The sequence below is a fragment of the Pseudophryne corroboree genome, chromosome 4 (genome assembly GCF_028390025.1).
Source record: "Pseudophryne corroboree isolate aPseCor3 chromosome 4, aPseCor3.hap2, whole genome shotgun sequence".
In the NCBI taxonomy this organism is placed as follows: Eukaryota; Metazoa; Chordata; class Amphibia; order Anura; family Myobatrachidae; genus Pseudophryne; species Pseudophryne corroboree.
In genome coordinates this window covers 582,393,734-582,416,562 of record NC_086447.1, presented here as the reverse complement: position 1 = coordinate 582,416,562, position 22,829 = coordinate 582,393,734, and the positions used below count along the sequence as shown (strand labels likewise).

At 47.0% G+C, this 22,829-nt stretch overlaps 1 protein-coding gene and 1 pseudogene across 1 annotated transcript in view; one reads left to right on the top strand and one right to left on the bottom strand.

Annotated features, from left to right (window-relative positions):
* Window positions 1-22,829, top strand: part of PPIL4 (peptidylprolyl isomerase like 4) — a 209,578-nt gene that overhangs the window by 31,392 nt on the left and 155,357 nt on the right. Inside the window, exon 3 of the mRNA XM_063917508.1 lies at window positions 13,295-13,359. Coding sequence (XP_063773578.1) covers window positions 13,295-13,359 — 65 coding nt within the window. The remainder of the gene's footprint in view (window positions 1-13,294; window positions 13,360-22,829) is intronic.
* Window positions 10,061-10,179, bottom strand: LOC134913015 (5S ribosomal RNA; annotated as a pseudogene).

Here is a 22,829-nt window from a genome sequence, read left to right as displayed (position 1 = left end):
TGATCTCTGTGTCTCTCTTGCCATTCTCAGGGGGGAAACTGTCTAACCTGCCCTGTGTCTGTGTGGAGTGTTTGGGGTCTCCAATCAGCTATGTCCAGGGACTGTCATATGCAGCTGAGGACATGTCCTCTCAGGATGATCTCATTCCATGTAATCAGGATTGCACTGTTGTAGCGCAGATACCAGCAAGGGAGCCAGAGTGGTTATCCTCTATAAAAACTATGATTTCTCAGATTTCTGCTAGGGTTGCTCAGAATGAATCTGCAACTCGGTTTTGCAGAATTCTTTGCTGGTGTGGTCTGGTGCTGTTACCTCAGGCCCCCCTCTTTGGGTTCACACAAATGTGCTCTTGCCCGATCATGCAAGATGACACTGATAGAGACTCTGACACGGCGGACTGTGATGGGGACGCATCTCTCGCAAAAGGGGTGCAGTTGATGATAGAGGCTATTAAAGATGTGTTGAATATTACTGACACAACACCTGAACAGGTTGAGGAGGCTTGCTTCACTGACAGTAAGAAAGCCTCGCTAACCTTCCCTGCATCCAAAGAATTAAATGCTATATTTGAAAAAGCATGGGAAAATCCAGAGAAAAAATTCCAGATCCTTAGGAGGGTTTTGGTTGCTTTCCCCTTCCCTGAGGAGGATAGAAAAAAAATGTGAAAACCCACCAATAGAGGACGCGTCTGTATCCAAACTCTCAAAAAAGGTGGTTTTACCTGTCCCAGGCTCAACCGCCCTAAAGGAGCCAGCTGATCGCCAGATTGATACTACGCTCAAATCCATATACACGGCTTCAGGGGCGATACTGCGTCCTACTATTGCCTGTGCATGGATTTCCAAAGCTATAGTAAAGTGGTCAGGCATGTTACTTGAGGATTTGGATTCGATAGATTAGAGTGACATTGAATTGTTTCTCCGTAACATTCCGGATTCTGAAGGTTTTATGGTGGAATCCATGAAAGACCTGGGTTCAATGGCTGCAGGAATTTCTTCCATGTCCGTCTCAGCTCGTCGAGTACTGTGGCTGCGCCAGTGGTCTGCTGATGTGGAATCCAGGAGAGGTGTGGAGACCCTACCCTACACAGATCAGGCCGGGGGGGGGGGCGCCCTGAGACGCAATAAAAACACCTTGGATGGCAAAAAAAATGCATCACATATAGCTCCTGGGCTATATGGATGCATTTAACCCCTGCCAGAATACATAGAAAAACGGGAGATAATGCCGCCGATAAGGGGGCGGAGCCTATCTCCTCAGCACACTGGCGCCATTTTCCCTCTCAGCTCCGTTGGAGGGAAGCTCCCTGGCTCTCCCCTGCAGTCACTACACTACAGAAAGGGTTAAAAAAGAGAGGGGGGCACTAATTAGGCGCAGTATTAACTATACAGCAGCTATAAGGGGAAAAACACTTATATAAGGTTATCCCTGTGTATATATATAGCGCTCTGGTGTGTGCTGGCAAACTCTCCCTCTGTCTCCCCAAAGGGCTAGTGGGGTCCTGTCCTCTATCAGAGCATTCCCTGTGTGTGTGCTGTATGTCGGTACTTTTGTGTCGACATGTATGAGGAGAAAAATGATGTGGAGACAGAGCAGATTGCCTGTAATAGTGATGTCACCCCCTAGGGGGTCGACACCTGAGTGGATGAACTGTTGGAAGAAATTACGTGACAGTGTCAGCTCTGTATAAAAGACAGTGGTTGACATGAGACAGCCGGCTACTCAGCTTGTGCCTGTCCAGACGTCTCATAGGCCGTCAGGGGCTCTAAAGCGCCCGTTACCTCAGATGGCAGATATAGACGCCGACACGGATGCTGACTCCAGTGTCGACGGTGAAGAGACAAATGTGACTTCCAGTAGGGCCACACGTTACATGATTGAGGCAATGAAAAATGTTTTACACATTTCTGATAATACGAGTACCACCAAAAAGGGGTATTATGTTCGGTGAGGAAAAACTACCTGTAGTTTTCCTGAATCTGAGAAATTAAATGAGGTGTGTGATGATGCGTGGTTTTCCCCCGATAACAACTGATAATTTCTGAAATGTTATTGGCATTATATCCTTTCCCGCCAGAGGTTAGGGTGCGTTGGGAAACACCCCCTAGGGTGGATAAAGCGCTCACACGCTTGTAAGGGCTCTACCCTCTCCTGAGATGGCCGCCCTTAAGGATCCTGCTGATAGAAAGCAGGAGGGTATCCTAAAATGTATTTACACACATACTGGTGTTATACTGCGACCAGCAATCGCCTCAGCCTGGATGTGCAGTGCTGGGTTGGCGTGGTCGGATTCCCTGACTGAAAATATTGATACCCTAGATAGGGACAGTATATTTTTGCCTATAGAGCATTTAAAAGATGCATTTCTATATATGCGTGATGCACAGCGGAATATTTGCCGACTGGCATCAAGTCTAAGTGCGTTGTCCATTTCTACCAGTAGAGGGTTATGGACACGTCAGTGGTCAGGTGATGCGTATTCCAAACGGCATTTGGAAGTATTGCCTTATTAAGGGGAGGAGTTATTTGGGGTCGGTCTTTCAGACCTGGTGGCCACGGCAACAGCTGGGAAATCCACGTTTGTACCCCAGGTCGCCTCTCAACATGAGAAGACGCCGTATTATCAGGCGCAGTCTTTTCGTGGACAAGCGGGCAAAAGGTTCCTCATTTCTGCCCCGTGACAGAGGGAGAGGAAAAAGGCTGCAGAAATCAGCCAGTTCCCAGGAACAGAAACCCTCTCCCGCCTCTGCCAAGCCCTCAGTATACGCTGGGGCTTTACAAGCAGAATCGGGCACGGTGGGGGGCCCGTCTCAATGAATTTCAGCGCGCAGTGGACTCACTCGCAAGTAGACCCCTGGATCCTTCAGGTGATATCTCAGGGGTACAAATTAGAATTCGAGACGTCTCCCCCTCGCCGTTTCCTAAAGTCGGCTTTACCGATGTCTCCTTCTGACAGGGAGACAGTTTTGGAAAGCCATTCACAAGCTGTATTCCCAGCAGGTGGTAATCAAGATACCCCTCCTGCAACAGGGAACGGGGTATTATTCCACACTGTTGTGGTACCGAAGCCGGACGGCTCGGTGAGACCGATTCTAAATCTAAAATCTTTGAACACTTACATACAGAGGTTCAAATTCAAGATTGAGTCACTCAGAGCAGTGATTGCGAACCTGGAAGAAGGGGACTACATGATGTCTCGGGACATCAAGGATGCTTACCTTCATGTCAAAATTTACCCTTCTCACCAAGGGTACCTCAGGTTTATGGTACAGAACTGTCACTATCAGTTCAGACGCTGCCGTATGGATGGTCCACGGCACCCCGGGTCTTTACCAAGGTAATGGCCGAAATAATGATATTCCTTCGAAGGAAGGGAATTTTAGTTATCCCTTACTTGGACAATTCCCTGATAAGGGTAAGATCCAGGGAACAGTTGGAGGTCGGTGTAGCACTATCTCAGGTAGTGTTGCGGCAGCACTATTGGATTCTCAATATTCCAAAATTGCAGCTGGTTCCGACGACTTGTCTTCTGTTCCTAGGGATGATCCTGGACACAGTCCAGAAAAAGGTGTTTCTCCCGGAGGAGAAAGCCAGGGAGTTATCCGAGCTAGTCAGGAACCTCCTAAAACCGAGCCAAGTCTCAGTGCATCAATGCACAAGGGTTCTGGGTAAAATGGTGGCTTCCTACGAAGCAATCCCATTCGGCAGATTCCACGCAAGAACTTTCCAGTGGGACCTGCTGGACAAATGGTCCGGGTCGCATCTTCAGATGCATCAGCGGATAACCCTGTCACCAAGGACAAGGGTGTCCCTCCTGTGGTGGTTGCAGAGTGCTCATTTTCTAGAGGGCCGCAGATTCGGCATTCAGGACTGGGTTCTGGTGACCACGGATGCCAGCCTGCGAGGCTGGGGAGCAGTCACACAGGGAAGGAATATCCAGGGCTTATGGTCAAGCCTGGAGACATCACTTCACATAAATATCCTGAAGCTAAGGGCCATTTACAATGCTCTAAGCTTAGCAAGACCTCTGCTTCAAGGTCAGCCGGTGTTGATCCAGTCGGACAACATCACGGCAGTCACCCACGTAAACAGACAGGGTGGCACAAGAAGCAGGAGGGCAATGGCAGAAGCTGCAAGGATTCTTCGCTGGGCGGAAAATCATGTGATTAGCACTGTCGGCAGTATTCATTCCGGGAGTGGACAACTGGGAAGCAAACTTCCTCAGCACGACCTCCACCCGGGAGAGTGGGGACTTCATCCAGAAGTCTTCCACATGATTATAAACCGTTGGGAAAAACTCGACAGGTATTGCGCCAGGTCCAGGGACCCTCAGGCAATAGCTGTAGACGCTCTGGTAACACCGTGGGTGTACCAGTCAGGGTATGTGTTCCCTCCTCTGCCTCTCATACCCAAGGTACTGAGATTGATAAGATGGAGAGGAGTAAGCACTATATTCGTGGCTCCGGATTGGCCAAGAAGGACTTGGTAACCGGAACTTCAAGAGATGCTCACGGAGGATCCGTGGCCTCTACCTCTAAGAAGGGACCTGCTCCAGCAAGGACCCTGTCTGTTCCAAGACTTACCGCGGCTGCGTTTGACGGCATGGCGGTTGAACGCCGGATCCTGAAGAAAAAAAGGCATTCCGGATGAAGTCATCCCTATCCTGATCAAAGCCAGGAAGGATGTAACCGCAAAAACATTATCACCGCAATTGGCGAAAATATGTTGCGTGGTGCGAGGCCAGTAAGGCCCGACGGAGGAAATTCAACTGGGTCAATTCCTACATTTCCTGCAAACAGGAGTGTCTATGGGCCTGAAATTGGGGTCCATTAAGGTTCAAATTTCGGCCCTGTCAATTTTCTTCCAAAAAGAACTAGCTTCAGTCCCTGAAGTTCAGACGTTTGTAAAAGGGGTACTGCATATACAGCCTCCTTTTGTGCCTCCAGTGGCACTTTGGGATCTCAATGTAGTTTTGGGTTCCAAAAGTCACATTGGTTTGAACCACTTAAATCTGTGGAGTTAAAATATCTCACATGGAAAGTGGTCATGCTGTTGGCCCTGGCCTGGGCCAGGCGCGTGTCAGAATTGGCGGCTTTATCCTGAAAAAGCCCTTATCTGATTTTCCATTCGGACAGGGCGGAATTGAGGACTCGTCCTCAGTTTTCTCCCTAAGGTGGTTTCAGCGTTTCACCTAAACCAACCTATTTGTGGTGCCTGCGGCTACTAGGGACTTGGAGGACTCCAAGTTGCTAGACGTTGTCAGGGCCCTGAAAATATATGTTTCCAGGACGGCTGAAGTCAGGAAATCTGACTCGCTGTTTATCCTGTATGCACCCAACAAGCTGGATGCTCCTGCTTCTAAGCAGACTATTGCTCGTTGGATTTGTAGTACAATTCAGCTTGCACATTCTGTGGCAGGCCTGCCACAGCCAAAAATCTGTAAATGCCCACTCCACAAGGAAGGTGGGCTCATCTTGGGCGGCTGCCCGAGGGGTCTCGGCTTTACAACTTTGCCGAGCAGCTACTTGGTCAGGAGCAAATACGTTTGTAAAATTCTACAAAATTGATATCCTGGCTGAGGAGGACCTGGAGTTCTCTCATTTGGTGCTGCAGAGTCATCCGCACTCTCCCGCCCGTTTGGGAGCTTTGGTATAATCCCCATGGTCCTTACGGAGTCCCCAGCATCCACTTAGGACGTTAGAGAAAATAAGAATTTACTTACCGATAATTCTATTTCTCATAGTCCGTAGTGGATGCTGGGCGCCCATCCCAAGTGCGGATTGTCTGCAATACTGGTACATAGTTATTGTTACCAAAAAATCGGGTTATTGCTGTAGTGAGCCATCTTTTCTAGAGGCTCCTCTGTTATCATGCTGTTAACTGGGTTCAGATCACAAGTTGTATGGTGTGATTGGTGTGGCTGGTATGAATCTTACCCGGGATTCAAAATCCTTCCTTATTGTGTACGCTCGTCCGGGCACAGTATCCTAACTGAGGCTTGGAGGAGGGTCATAGGGGGAGGAGCCAGTGCACACCAGATAGTCCTAAAGCTTTCTTTAGATGTGCCCAGTCTCCTGCGGAGCCGCTATTCCCCATGGTCCTTACGGAGTCCCCAGCATCCACTACGGACTATGAGAAATAGAATTATCGGTAAGTAAATTCTTATTTTTAGAGGGGGCCGACCAAAATCCAAGAAACTTGCTGTGGCAGGTTCCCAATAACAGAAGCCTGCTTCAGGTGCGCCAAAGTCCTCCGCATGACGGTGGACAGCGCAGCCTGGAGGTCGGGCCGGTGGGGGCGAGACTCAGACATTTCAGTCACGTCTGGGTGTCGTCCGTCCTGGACCCCTGGGTACTAGATATTGTGTCCCAGGGGTACCGGCTGGAATTTCAAAATCTCTCTCCTCATCGGTTCTTCACATCGGGCTTGCCAGCTTTGCCGGCAGACAGGGCTACCCTACAGGGAGCCATCTAGAAGTTGGTGGAGGCACAGGTCATTGTACCAGTCCCTCCTCTAATGCAGAACACAGGTTACTATTCGAACCTTTTTGTGGTACCGAAACCGGATGGTTCGGTCAGGCCCTGAACTTAAAATCACTAAACTCCTTTCTGAGGGAGTTCAAGTTCAAAATGGAGTCTCTAAGGTCGGTGATATCAGGTCTGGAAGAGGGGGAATTCCTGGTCTACCTGGATATCAAGTGTGCGTACCTCCACATTCAGATTTGGCTGCCGCATTGGGCTTATCACAGATTCTGTTGGACTGTCATTTTCAGTTCCAGGCCCTACCATTTGGCCTCTCCACAGCACCAAGGGTTTTCACCAAGGTGATTGCGGAAATGATGGTTCTCCGCAGACAGGGGGTGAACATAATTCCATATCTGGACGATCTGCTGATAAAGGCATTGTCCAAGGAGAAGCTGTTTCAGTCAATAGCTCTCACGACCCAGCTTCTCAAGGAACATGGTTGGATCCTGAATATCCCAAAATCACATTTGGAACCAACCAGGAGGTTGTCCTTTCTGGGAATGATCCTCGACACGGAGGTGCAGAAGGGTGTTTCTTCCAGAGGAAAAAGCGTAGGTGATACAATCAATGGTCTGGGATGTCCTGAAGCCAGCCTGGGTGTCTGTTCATCAGTGCATTTGCCTTCTGGGGAAGATGGTGGCCTCTTACGAGGCTCTGTAGTATGGGAGGTTTCACGCTCAATCCTTCCAACTGGATCTCCTGGACAAGTGGTCGGGATCCCATCAACACATGCACCAGAGAATACGTCTGTCTCCAAAGGCCAGGATTTCACTTCTCTGGTGGCTGCAATTACCTCGCCTTCTGGAGGGCCGCAGGTTCGGGACTCAGGACTAAATCCTTCTTACCACGGATGCAAGTCTCCTGGGCTGGGGCGCAGTCACTCAAGGGGAAACCTTCCAAGGAAGGTGGTCAAGTCTGGAAGCCGGTCTGTCGATAAACATTCTGGAACTAAGAGCCATATACAACGGTCTTCTCCAAGCGGCCCATCTTCTGAGAAATTGGGCCGTTCAAGTACAATCTGACAACGTAACGACAGTGGCTTACATAAACCAACAAGGCGGAACGAAGAGCAGAGCTGCAATGTCAGAGGTAACAAGAATCATCCTCTGGGAAGAAAAACATGCGTTGGAGCTGTCAGCAATCTTCATTCCAGGAGTAGACAACTGTGAAGCGGACTTCCTCAGCAGACACGATCTCCATCCAGGGGAGTGGGATTCCCATCCGGAGGTGTTCAAGGAGGTTACCGATCTTTGGGGCGAACCCCAAATCGATATGATGGCCTCTTGTCTCAACAAGAAGCTTCGGCGGTATTGTTCCAGGTCGAGGGGCCCGCAAGCAGTGGCGGTGGACGCCCTAATGACTCCGTGGGTGTTCCAGTCGGTGTACGTGTTTCCTCCACTTCCACTCATTCCAAGGCTTCTCAAACGCATAAAGAGAACAGGAGTTCAGGCAATCCTCATTGCTCCGGACTGACCAAGAAGAGCTTGCTACGCGGATCTTCTGGATCTACTGCTAGAAGAGCCGAGGTCTTTTCCTCTTTGTGAGGACCTGCTGCAGCAGGGGCCGTTCACCTATCAAGACTTACCACGGCTACGTTTGACGGCATGAAGGTTGAACACCAGAAACTAGCTCGGAAGGGCATTCCGAACAAGGTCATTCCTACCCTGATACAGGCTAGGAAAGGAGTAACGTTTAAACATTACCATCGTACAGGTTGAGTATCCCATATCCAAATATTCCGAAATACGGAATATTCCGAAATACGAACTTTTTAGAGTGAGAGTGAGATAGTGAAACCTTTGTTTTTTGATGGCTCAATGTACACACACTTATTTTAAAACACAAGTTATTAAAAAATATTGTATTAAATGACCTTCAGGCTGTGTGTATAAGGTGTATATGAAACATAAATTAATTGTGTGAATATAGACACACTTTGTTTAATGCACAAATTTGTAAAAAATATTGGCTAAAATGACCTTCAGGCTGTGTGTATAAGGTGTATATGAAACCTAAATGCCTTCTGTGCTTAGACTTGGGTCCCATCACCATGATATCTCATTATGGTATGCAATTATTCCAAAATACGGAAAAATCCGATATCCAAAATACCTCTGGTCCCAAGCATTTTGGATAAGGGAGACTCAACCTGTATTTGGAAAAAATGTGTCTTGGTGTGAGTCCAAGAAGTTTCCTACGGTGGAGTTTCAACTGGGACGTTTTCTCCTCTTCCTGCAAGCAGGTGTGGATATGGGCCTGAGGTTAGGATCCATAAAGGTCCAGATTTTGTCTCTATCCATTTTCTTTTAGAAACAGTTGGCTGCCCTCCTGGAGGTTCAGACTTTTTTGAAGGGAGTTCTGCACATCAAACCTCCCTTTGTTCCGCCAATGGCGCCCTGGGATCTTAACACGGTATTACAGTTCCTCCAGTCGGACTGGTTTGAACCTCTACTGAAGGTTGAGGTCAAGTTTCTCATGTGGAAGGCTGTGACTTTGTTGGCCTTAGCTTTTGCTAGATGTGTGTCTGAGTTGGGGGCTTTGTCATGTAAAAGCCCATACTTGATCTTCCATGAAGATAGAGCTGAGCTTCGGACAAGTCAGCAGTTTCTTCCGAAGGTTGTATTGGCATTTCATATCAACCAACCTATTGTGGTGCCATTTGCAATTGACTCCTCCATTTCAGCAGAGTCCTTAGATGTTGTAAGGGCTCTAAAAATCTATGTTAGGAGGACTGCTCGTCACAGAAAATCGGACTCTCTGTTTGTCCTGTATGATCACAGAGTAGATATGATTCCGCACCAGTTCTGAAGGTTCGAAAGAAATAGTAATAATAATAGAGTACCAGAATAACGTATGATATGCACGAATAATTTGTATTTTGATGAATAGGTCTGGTGGTGCACCCAGAGTCAGAGACAAACTAGGAAGAAAATTATTTACAGAAGACTCTTGTGTGGGTGCACTCTTATTTTGATTTGTTAGTATGAAAATATTAAAACATAACTTTTATTATCTCATTATTTTAAGAAAAATCCACACTTATATAATCCACCACAATTAATTCAACTAAATATATTAGTACACATATATATGATACAGCCTGCCAGCATCTCTGAGAGATGCCATATCTAGTTGATGTGGCTGATCAAACTAGAAAAATTGGGGTGAGTATAATCCACAACCAATCATTAAAAATTAGGGGGGAAAATTTTGACTTTTTTTTTTTACTAAAAATTTGGAAATGTTCTGGTTAGTCTATACTAATAGACTTCAGGAGGGATGTAGACACTCTGGCTCTACACCCTGATCCTATCCCACCAGCACAAGCTCAGCTTGTATTAATAGGACCTCCAAGGGTCATTGAACCGAAATGTTATCAGGAGTATAGATCCTTATTAGCATTGACCAATGTCCGATCTGTGACATGTCAACGAAGACGGTACTTAGAAAAAGTAACAGGTCAGAGAAATAAGCAAAAGAGATGATTAAAGGAAAATGTGGTGATCCTGCTGTTGGCTTAGAGTTGAGAAGGTCACAAATTACAACACCGGGTATTCTCTGGGGGTCACCCTCACAGATACTGACCCAACCCACCACCGTTTTGCTTCCAAGATCGGACGAGATCGGGCTCTGTCGGTGGGGTATGGTAGTAATTTCTTGGGCCTACTATAGCCGACTCACCAATGAGAGTGCACCTAAAGAAGATTGGGGAGAGAGACAGAAGAACGGGGCGGATCTGCTGTCCATGTTAGGCACAGGATAAACCTGTGGATGATCATGGATGAGAGTCCGCAGATATATAGAGAAATGGAGAAATTTCTAGTAAAAAAAAAAAAAAAAATTTCAATATTTTCCCCCCTAATTTTTAATGATTGGTTGTGGATTATACTCACCCCAATTTTTCTAGTTTGATCAGCCACATCAATTAGATATGGCATCTCTCAGAGATGCTGGCGGGCTGAATCATATATATGTGTACTAATATATTTAGTTGAATTAATTGTGGTGGATTATATAAGAGTGGATTTTTTCTTAAAATAATGAGATAATAAAAGTTATGTTTTAATATTTTCATACTAACAAATCAAAATAAGAGTGCACCCACACGAGTCTTCTGTAAATCATTTTCTGTCCTGTATGATCCCAAGAAACTTGGGTGTCCTGCTTCTAAGCAGACGATCTCTCGCTGGATCAGGTTCACTATCCAGCATGCGTATTCTACGGCAGGCTTGCCGTGTCCTACGTCTGTTAAGGCCCACTCTACTCGTAAGGTGGGTTCTTCCTGGGCGGCTGCCCGGGGTGTCTCTGCATTGCAACTCTGCCGAGCAGCTACTTGGTCGGGGTCGAACATGTTCTCAAAGTTCTATAAGTTTCATACTTTGGCCTCTGAGGACCTTAAGTTTGGTCAATTGGTTCTGCAGGAGCCTCCGCGCTCTCCCTCCCGTTCTGGGAGCTTTGGTATATCCCCATGGTACTAATGTGGACCCCAGCATCCTCTAGGACGTAAGAGAAAATAGGATTTTACCTACCGGTAAATTCTTTTCTCGTAGTCCGTAGAGGATGCTGGGCGCCCGCCCAGCACTTTGTTATCCTGCAATGGTTGTTTAGTTCAGTACTGCTTAGTTTTGGGTAAGTACTGTCTTGTTATTTGGTAAGTAATCTTGTTTAGCCGTTGCTGATGTTTCAGGCTAGTTAGCTTGAGTTGCCTTGTTTGTGAGCTAGTGTGAATCTTGCCACTATCTGTGTAATCCTTCTCTCGAAGATGTCCGTCTCCTCGGGCACATTTTCCAGCCCACGCTCTCAAACTCTTAAAGTGCCCATGGCTCCTAGTGTACCAGTCTATACCCCATGGTACTAATGTGGACCCCAGCATCCTCTACGGACTACGAGAAAAGGATTTACCGGTAGGTAATTAAAATCCTATTGTTTTCTTCATTCTGTTTGGTTTGAATCCCTTGGTCATGTCTGTATAATTTTATGTGTTGAGTTACATGCTACCACATGACTCCCTCATAACTTATTTTCATTTTCCGGTTTAAAGGTATTCTTTATACGGTACTCAACCATTTATCTGGCGTGGTCACATGGGATGCAACCGCAGCCAGCTGCGCTTTACCTGGCAATGTCATGTCTGCTGCTCCTTGCAGAACAGATATCCTCCTCCAGCTCCCTAGCAGTGATGTAGCAGCCTGTGGCTTCTGACATCCATGCTGAATTTGCACCCTTGAATGCTTTGTTCTGGAGCACATTCACAGACAATAAAGGGAACACCTGTGCAAAGAGTTCCCTTCTTAAAACTATTGTGGAAGGAGGGAGGTCAATACCCACTGGGGAGACCTATCTACAGTGGGAGGAAGGAGGTTGGAGTTTTAAACACCTGTAGCCTTTTTTGTCCAGTGAAATATTTAAATGTTTTACACAATGGCCCTCATTCCGAGTTGTTCGCTCGCAAGGCGATTTTAGCAGAGTTACACACGCTAAGCCGCCGCCTACTGGGAGTGAATCTTAGCTTCTTAAAATTGCGAACGATGTATTCGCAATATTGCGATTACAAACTACTTAGCAGTTTCAGAGTAGCTTCAGACTTACTCGGCATCTGCGATCAGTTCAGTGCTTGTCGTTCCTGGTTTGACGTCACAAACACACCCAGCATTCGCCCAGACACTCCTCCGTTTCTCCAGCCACTCCCGCGTTTTTTCCGGAAACGGTAGCGTTTTCATCCACACGCCCATAAAACGCCGTGTTTCCGCCCAGTAACACCCATTTCCTGTCAATCACATTACGTTCGCCGGAGCGAAGAAAAAGCTGTGAGTAAAAAAAACTATCTTCATAGCAAAATTACTTGGCGCAGTCGCAGTGCGAACATTGCGCATGCGTACTAAGCAGAAAAACGCTGCGATGCGAAGAAAATTACCAAGCGAACAACTCGGAATGAGGGCCAATGTTTCTGGTTCAAGTATAAAAAAAAAAAAATTATTAGAGATCATTCTGGAAAAACATAAAGGTGGGTACACGCGTAGCGATGTATGCTTAAATTCTAAGCAATCTGACTAGATTGCTTAGAAATTAAGCACACATCACTCCGTGTGTATGCCGCATAGCAAAAGCGATGTGCGGCCCAGCGCGTCGCTGTTGCTGACTTTAGAAGTGAGTGTTCCACCCCCCTTCGCTTAGCACACATTTTGCTGTGTGCTGAGCGTCCAGAGATGTGTGCTAAGCGATCTCTACTAGATCGCTCAGCGCACACATGTGTACGCATGTGCCCCCCTTAAGCTTCCGTTAAGTGATCAATAAAGTGCTGCAGAGTTACAGACCAATACATTAAAGTCAATTGAAACTTTTAAAATTACTTTCATTATTATACCTTATGCTACACTTCACTGTACAATAGAGGGATATGATACATATAAGTAGCATTCAATGACATGGAAACGGTGTGCTTACAATCTATAAGAAGTATCATATGGGGAACACTAGATACATAAGGTAAAGGGAGCTCAATTGGAGTTACTGATGGGGAAGGTGGGTGTGGCTGCTGTAAGGCAGGAGCATTATCAGACACCACTATTAAAGCATCCATTGGCAAATTATTTTTTGCAACTATTATAGTCTTAACCCCCTGCCAATGTCGGTGCTCCAATGACCGGGTGACTGGGATAAAAGCTTGGTCTTTGATAGAACTCCTTTTTTATATTTTGTAGATTACTCTTTTGTTGACATACAGATCTGCATGTTTAATAAAATCTGTTATAATTCCATTTTATTTGTAGAGAGACTTTATCATACAAACTGGAGATCCTTTGGGAACTGGTAGAGGAGGAGAGTCTATCTTTAGGTACGTTTATTCAGCTTTTTAGTGCTGCTTTGGATTTGCATGACAACATTTAATTTAAAACTGCTAAGATTATCCATCAACTGTATTGGAAGTTAGATGTCTTGCAGCCGAATACTATTTCTCTGACGTCCTAAGTGGATGCTGGGACTCCGTAAGGACCATGGGGAATAGCGGCTCCGCAGGAGACTGGGCACAACTAAAAGAAAGCTTTAGACTACTGGTGCGCACTGGCTCCTCCCACTATGACCCTCCTCCGGACTTCAGTTAGAATCTTGTGCCCGGCTGAGCTGGATGCACACTAGGGGCTCTCCTGAGCTCCTAGAAAGAAAGTATATTTTAGGTTTTTTATTTTACAGTGAGATCTGCTGGCAACAGACTCACTGCAGCGAGGGACTAAGGGGAGAAGAAGCGAACCTACCTAACTGGTGGTAGTTTGGGCTTCTTAGGCTACTGGACACCATTAGCTCCAGAGGGATCGACCGCAGGACCCGACCTTGGTGTTCGTTCCCGGAGCCGCGCCGCCGGCCCCCTTACAGAGCCAGAAGCAAGAAGTGTTCCGGAAAATCGGCGGCAGAAGACTTCAGTCTTCAACAAGGTAGCGCACAGCACTGCAGCTGTGCGCCATTGCTCCTCATGCACACCTCACACTCCGGTCACTGATGGGTGCAGGGCGCTGGGGGGGGGCGCCCTGAGGGCAATATAAGACACCTTGGCTGGCAAATCTACACCATATACAGTCAGGAAAGCTATATAGGTGTAAAAATACCCCTGCCAGAGTTCCAGAAAAAGTGGGAGAAGTCCGCCGGAAAAGGGGCGGGGCCATCTCCCTCAGCACACTGGCACCATTTTTCCCTCACAGCTCCGCTGGAAGGACGCTCCCTGGCTCTCCCCTGCAGTGTCAAGCTACATAAGGGTAAAAAAGAGAGGGGGGGCACTAAATTTAGGCGCAGTATATATATAAAATAAGCAGCTATAAGGGAAAACACTCATTTATAGTGGGATCCCTGTGTTATATAGCGCTCTGGTGTGTGCTGGCATACTCTCTCTCTGTCTCCCCAAAGGGCTTTGTGGGGTCCTGTCCTCTGTCAGAGCATTCCCTGTGTGTATGCGGTGTGCCGGTACGGCTGTGTCGACATGTTTGATGAGGAGGCTTATGTGGAGGCGGAGCAGATGCCTATAAATGTGATGTCACCCCCTGCGGGGTCGACACCTGAGTGGATGGTGCTGTGGAAGGAATTACGCGACAGTGTCGACTCCTTGCATAAAAGGTTTGACGACATACCAAATGTGGGACAGCCGGCTTCTCAGCCTGTGCCTGCCCAGGAGTCTCAAAAGCCATCAGGGGCTCTAAAACGCCCGCTACCTCAGATGGCAGACACAGATGTTGACACGGATACTGACTCCAGTGTCGACGACGATGAGACTAATGTAACTTCCAGTAGGGCCACACGTTACATGATTGAGGCAATGAAAAATGTGTTGCACATTTCTGATGTTACCCCCGGTACCACAAAAAAGGGTATTATGTTTGGAGAGAAAAAACTACCTGTAGCTTTTCCTCCATCTGAGGAGTTAAATGAAGTGTGTGACGAAGCGTGGGCTTCCCCTGATAAGAAACTGGTAATTTCTAAGAGGTTACTAATGGCGTACCCTTTCCCGCCAGAGGATAGGTCACGTTGGGAAACATCCCCTAGGGTGGATAAAGCGCTCACATGCTTGTCAAAGAAGGTGGCACTACCGTCTCCGGATACGACCGCCCTGAAGGAATCTGCTGATAGAAAGCAGGAGGCTATCCTGAAGTCTATATATACACACACAGGTGTTATACTGAGACCAGCTATTGCTTCAGCATGGATGTGCAGTGCTGCAGCTGCGTGGTCAGATTCCCTGTCTGAAAGTATTGATACCCTGGACAGGGACACTATATTGCTAACCGTAGACCATATTAAAGACGCACTTTTATACATGAGGGATGCACAGAGGGATATTTGCCGGCTGGCATCTAAAATAAGTGCAATGTCCATTTCTGCCAGGAGAGGGTTATGGACTCGGCAGTGGACAGGAGATGCAGATTCTAAAAGGCACATGGAAGTTCTGCCTTATAAGGGTGAGGAGTTGTTCGGGGATGGTCTCTCGGACCTAGTTTCCACAGCAACAGCTGGGAAGTCTACATTTTTACCCCATGTTCCCTCACAGCCAAAGAAAGCACCGTATTATCAGGTACAGTCCTTTCGGCCCAATAGGGGCAAGCAGGTTAGGGGCGCGTCCTTTCTGCCCAGAGGCAGAGGTAGAGGGAAAAAGCTGCAACATACAGCCAGTTCCCAGGAGCAAAAGTCCTCCCCCGCTTCCTCTAAGTCCACAGCATGACGCTGGGGCTCCACAGGCGGAGCCAGGTACGGTGGGGGCCCGTCTCAAATATTTCAGTAATCAGTGGACTCGCTCACGGGTGGATCCCTTGATCTTTCAAGTAGTATCTCAGGGGTACAAGCTGGAATTCGAGACGTCTCCCCCCCGCCGTTTCCTCAAATCTGCCTTACCAACCACTCCCTCAGGCAGGGAGGCAGTGTTACAGGCAATTCACAAGCTGTATTCACAACAGGTGATAGTAAAGGTGCCCCTACTTCAACAAGGACGGGGTTACTATTCCACAATGTTTGTGGTACCGAAACCGGACGGTTCGGTGAGACCCATTTTAAATTTGAAATCCTTGAACACGTATATAAAAAAATTCAAGTTCAAGATGGAATCGCTCAGGGCGGTTATTGCAAGCCTGGACGAGGGGGATTACATGGTATCACTGGACATCAAGGATGCTTACCTGCATGTCCCCATTTACCATCCTCACCAGGAGTACCTCAGATTTGTGGTACAGGATTGTCATTACCAATTCCAGACGTTGCCGTTCGGTCTATCCACGGCTCCGAGGGTCTTTACCAAGGTAATGGCCGAAATGATGATACTCCTTTGAAAGAAGGGAGTTTTAATTATCCCGTATTTGGACGATCTCCTGATAAAGGCGAGGTCCAGGGAGCAGTTGTTGGTCGGGGTAGCACTATCTCGGGAGGTGCTACAACAGCACGGCTGGATTCTAAATATTCCAAAGTCACAGCTGGTCCCTACGACACGTCTACTGTTCCTGGGGATGGTTCTGGACACAGAACAGAAAAAAGTGTTTCTCCCGGAGGAGAAGGCCAAGGAGCTGTCATCTCTAGTCAGAGGCCTCCTGAAACCAAAACAGGTGTCGGTGCATCACTGCACGCGGATCCTAGGAAAGATGGTAGCTTCCTACGAAGCAATTCCATTCGGCAGGTTCCATGCAAGAACCTTTCAGTGGGACCTGTTGGACAAGTGGTCCGGATCGCATCTTCAGATGCATCGGCTGATAACCCTGTCTCCAAGGACCAGGGTGTCTCTGCTGTGGTGGTTGCAGAGTGCTCATCTTCAAGAGGGCCGCAGATTCGGCATACAGGACTGGGTCCTGGTGACCACGGCCTTCGAGGCTGGGGGGCAGTCACGCAGGGAAGAAACTTCCAAGGACTATGGTCAAGTCAGGAGACTTCCCTGCACAAGGCAAAACCCCTGCTTCAAAACCAGCCGGTACTGATCCAGTCAGACAACATCACGGCGGTCGCCCATGTAAACTGACAGGGCGGCACGAGAAGCAGGACGGCGATGGCAGAAGCCACAAGGATTCTCCGATGGGCGGAAAATCACGTGTTAGCACTGTCAGCAGTGTTCATTCCGGGAGTGGACAACTGGGAAGCAGACTTCCTCAGCAGGCACGACCTCCACCCGGAAGATTGTAAACCGTTGGGAAAGGCCACAGGTGGACATGATGGCGTCCCGCCTCAACAAAAAGCTAGAAAAGTATTGCGCCAGGTCAAGAGACCCGCAGGCGATAGCTGTGGACGCTCTAGTGACACCGTGGGTGTACCGGTCGGTTTATGTGTTCCCTCCTCTTCCTCTCATACCAAAGGTACTGAGGATAATAAGGAGAAGAGGAGTAAGAACTATACTCATTGTTCCGGATTGGCCAAGAAGAGCTTGGTACCCGGAACTTCAAGAAATGATCTCAGAGGACCCATGGCCTCTGCCGCTCAGACAGGACCTGCTGCAGCAGGGGCCCTGTCTGTTCCAAGACTTACCGCGGCTGCGTTTGACGGCATGGCGGTTGAACACCGGATCCTGAAGGAAAAGGGCATTCCGGAGGAAGTCATTCCTACGCTGATTAAACCATTATCACCGCATATGGCGAAAATATGTTGCGTGGTGCGAGGCCAGGAAGGCCCCAACGGAAGAATTTCAGCTGGGCCGTTTCCTGCACTTTCTACAGTCAGGGGTGACTATGGGCCTAAAATTGGGTTCCATTAAGGTCCAGATTTCGGCTCTATCGATTTTCTTCCAGAGAGAACTGGCTTCACTACCTGAAGTTCAAACTTTTGTTAAGGGAGTGCTGCATATCCAGCCCCCTTTTGTGTCTCCAGTGGCACCTTGGGATCTCAACAAGGTGTTGGATTTCCTAAAGTCACATTGGTTTGAGCCACTTAAGACCGTGGAATTGAAATATCTCACGTGGAAAGTGGTCATGTTGTTGGCCTTGGCTTCGGCCAGGCGTGTGTCAGAATTGGCGGCTTTGTCATGTAAAAGCCCTTATCTGATTTTCCATATGGATAGGGCAGAATTGAGGACTCGTCCCCAATTTCTCCCTAAGGTGGTATCAGCTTTTCATCTGAACCAACCTATCGTGGTGCCTGCGGCTACTAAAGACTTGGAGGCTTCCAAGTTGTTGGACGTAGTCAGGGCCCTGAAAATTTATGTTTCCTGGACAGCTGGAGTCAGAAAGACTGACTCGCTATTTATCCTGTATGCGCCCAACAAGTTGGGTGCACCTGCTTCAAAGCAGACTATTGCTCGCTGGATCTGTAGTACGATTCAGCTTGCACATTCTGCGGCTGGACTGCCGCATCCTAAATCAGTGAAAGCCCATTCCACGAGGAAGGTGGGCTCTTCTTGGGCTGCTGCCCGAAGGGTCTCGGCTCTACAACTTTGCCGAGCAGCTACTTGGTCGGGGTCAAACACATTTGCTAAATTTTACAAGTTTGACACCCTGGCTGAGGAGGACCTAGAGTTTGCCCATTCGGTGCTGCAGAGTCATCCGCACTCTCCCGCCCGTTTGGGAGCTTTGGTATAATCCCCATGCATCCACTTAGGACGTCAGAGAAAATAAGAATTTACTCGCCGGTAATTCTATTTCTCGTAGTCCGTAGTGGATGCTGGGCGCCCATCCCAAGTTCGGATTGTCTGCAATACTTGTATATAGTTATTGTTTAACTAAAGGGTTATTGTTGAGCCATCTGTTGAGCGGCTCAGTTGTTCTCATACTGTTAACTGGGTATTGTATCACGAGTTATACGGTGTGATTGGTGTGGCTGGTATGAGTCTTACCCGGGATTCAAAATCCTTCCTTATTGTGTCAGCTCTTCCGGGCACAGTATCCTAACTGAAGTCTGGAGGAGGGTCATAGTGGGAGGAGCCAGTGCACACCAGTAGTCTAAAGCTTTCTTTTAGTTGTGCCCAGTCTCCTGCGGAGCCGCTATTCCCCATGGTCCTTACGGAGTCCCAGCATCCACTACGGACTACGAGAAATAGAATTACCGGTGAGTAAATTCTTATTTTTTTTTATTTTTTGTGGTTTTGATTTAGATTATTTTCCCTCCCTCCTTTTTTTATTTATTTTGTTTTTTACATTTTTTTTGTGCAGGTGAGTAAAGTGTATTTATTTATTTATTTTTTCATTTAAGTATTTTTCCCTTGAAAATGTTTTAGAAGAAATTTCTATCATTAGTATTATTATTTTAATATAGAACATTTTGTTTCAAAGTTTTATGCCCCATACACACGGGGCGACTTGTGCCTGTGTGCTAAGCGATCTAGGTTAGCACAGAATGCTTAGCACACACCGCTATACACACAGCGATGTGTGCTGAGCGATCTGTGCTAACCACTGTTCTCTATGCACATGCTAGGTGATCTAACTAGATCTTGCCTGCATGCTTGAATGATCTGAGCCTATCGCTATGGGGCATACACACAGCGATTTGTGCTTAATTTCTAAGCGATCTAGTCAGATCGCTAAGAAAATAGGCAGAAATCGCTCTGTGTGTACCACCCATAAGTTTCTTTTATAATGGCATACTCCATATGACTCAGTTTCACAGTGAATCTTAAATAATGTTTGAAGTTGCTTCGTTACAACACCTGGGCTCAAGGTCCCTTTTTAACGGCTCCAGCCACCCCCAATGTTATACCTAGTACCGGAGTGCGCAACCGGTTTTGTTTGTTTGTTTGTTCGTTTACTACATTGTATACTTAGGTGACCCTTCTGAATTGTGTGCTGTACAGTGTTCACCAGTAAGAAAATATCTCAAAATATAAAATAGAATATTTGTTGACTATAACACTATTTATTCCAAAGCAATACAAGGTTAACAATATGACAGTACATAGGGAAGGGGGATATACCATATTTAGACTTTTTAGATAAAGAAAAGAAACCTCCCTACAAGCAATAAAGTGGTGCTTTGCTTATAGTGTGAAAACTGGCAGAATAATGTAATCAGACTCTTATGGCAGAATAATGTAATCAGACACTTATATTAATAAATAATAACACCACATTGTCAAATTGTGTCTTTTTTTATTGAGACATTTAAAGATTTACACCCAAACGGAAATAAAAGCATACAACAGGTGTGGCAGACATAAAGATGTAACACATGTAACAATATAAAAATCAAAGAAAAAGATGGAAAAATAAATATCCAATGGGCCAGCGGATATGGCAAAGCATAGAATAGCATGATATGTAGAACAAGCATATACAAAATACCCAAAACATACATGGATGACCTAATGAGTACCTGAAGTCGCTATATGGGTTAGTGTAGCATAGAGCCAAGATAATAGCGAGGCATAGGTAACACACACCAAAATAATGGACAACTGAAATATGTACCTCCGAAATTGCAGAACCATTGTATAATAACGATATAAGGGTTCACAAGAAATGAAAATGAAGAAATATACCCAAATTATTTACTCCCCCATAGACCCACACTCCACATAACCTAACCCCAACCTAGGCATACTTTGATCCCGAAACACCATTTCCCCCTAAACTACACTACTAACAGACCTCCCACCCCCGCCCACTGGATAGATACATCCCCTCCCCCCCAATCCAAATAAAGGATAGGAACAGGGGCTACTAAGTAAATGACCATAATCTAGGTATGGCACAGCTCCTCAGAAATACGTAGCATAAACATACACTGCTCAAAAAAATAAAGGGAACACTAAAATAACACATCCTAGATCTGAATGAATTAAATATTCTTATTAAATACTTTGTTCTAAGTTGAATGTGCTGACAACAAAAATCACACAAAAATTATCAATGGAAATCAAATTTATTAACCCATGGAGGTCTGGATTTGGAGTCACACTCAAAATTAAAGTGGAAAAACACACTACAGACTGATCCAACTTTGATGTAATGTCCTTTAAAACAAGTCAAAATGAGGCTCAGTAGTGTTGCCTCCACGTGCCTGTATGACCTCCCTACAACGCCTGGGCATGCTCCTGATGAGGTGGCGGATGGTCTCTTGAGGGATCTCCTCCCAGACCTGGACTAAAGCATCCGCCAACTCCTGGACAGTGTGGTGCAACGTGGCGTTGGTGGATGGAGCGAGACATGATGTCCAGATGTGCTCAGTCGGATTCAGGTCTGGGGAACGGGCGGGCCAGTCCGTAGCATCAATGCCTTCGTCTTGCAGGAACTGCTGACACACTCCAGCCACATGAGGTCTAGCATTGTCTTGCATTAGGAGGAACCCAGGGCCAACCGCACCAGCATATGGTCTCACAAGGGGTCTGAGGATCTCATCTCGGTACCTAATGGCAGTCAGGCTACCTCTGGCGAGCACATGGAGGGCTGTGCGGCCCCCCAAAGAAATGCCACACCACACCATTACTGACCCACTGCCAAACCGGTCATGCTGGATGCTGGAGGATGTTGTAGGCAGCAGAACGTTCTCCTTGGCGTCTCCAGACTCTGTCACGTCTGTCACATGTGCTCAGTGAGAACCTGCTTTCACCTGTGAAGAGCACAGGGCGCCAGTGGCGAATTTGCCAATCTTGGTGTTCTCTGGCAAATGCCAAACGTCCTGCATGGTGTTGGGCTGTAAGCACAACCCCTACCTGTGGACGTCGGGCCCTCATACCACCCTCATGGAGTCTGTTTCTGATCGTTTGAGTAGACACATGCACATTTGTGGCTTGCCGGAGGTCATTTTGCAGGGCTCTGGTAGCGGTCCTGCTGCTGGGTTGTTGGCCTCCTCCACGTCTCCTGATGTACTGGCCTGTCTCCTGGTAGCACCTCCATGCTCTGGACACTACGCTGACAGACACAGCAAACCTTCTTGCCACAGCTCGCATTGATGTGCCATCCTGGATGAGCTGCACTACCTGAGCCACTTGTGTGGGTTGTAGACTCCGTCTCATGCTACCACTAGAGTGAAAGCACAGCCAGCTTTCAGAAGTGACCAAAACACCAGCCAGAAAGCATAGGAGCTGAGAAGTGGTCTGTGGTCACCACCTACAGAACAACTCCTTTATTGGAGGGGGGGGGGGGGGGGGTTCTTGCTAATTGCCTATAATTTCCACCTGTTGTCTATTCCATTTGCACAACAGCATGTGAAATTGATTGTCAATCAGTGTTACTTCCTAAGTGGACAGTTTGATTTCACAGAAGTGTAATTGACTTGAAGTTACATTGTGTTGTTTAAGTGTTCCCTTTATGTTTTTGAGCAGTGTACATTCATAGTACAAAAATGTGAGGAAGTATAGAAATAGGATATATAAAAGCAACACACAGGATAAAGACATTACAAAAATAACAGGGGCTACTTTATAAATGGCCATAAAATGAACTACCCCCCCCAAATAGAGGATAGAAACGTTGCATAAATGACAAAGGCTACTACTTAAATGGCCATAAGCTAGGCATTGTACAACTACCCCGCAAAACACAATAGAGTTATTCCCACACGTCCTAGGGGATACTGGGAATCCATTTAGTACCATGGGGTATAGACAGGTCCACTAGGAGCCATGGGCACTTTAAGAAATTGATAGTGTGTGCTGTCTCCTCCCTCTATGCCCCCCCTACCAGACTCAGTCTCGAAAATGTGCCTGGAGGAACCGGTCACGTCTCTGGAAGCTCCTGAAGAGTTTTCTGCACTTATTTTCTGTTTGTTGTTTTCAGGCAGGACTGGATGGCACCAGCCTGCCTGCTTCATGGGACTTAGGGGGGGGGGCAGCCCAACCTCAATCGGGGTTAATGGTCCCGTTCCCCTGCTGATAGGACAATAGCTTCTGAGGGAACTATTTGCAAGCCCCAGCCACGGCGA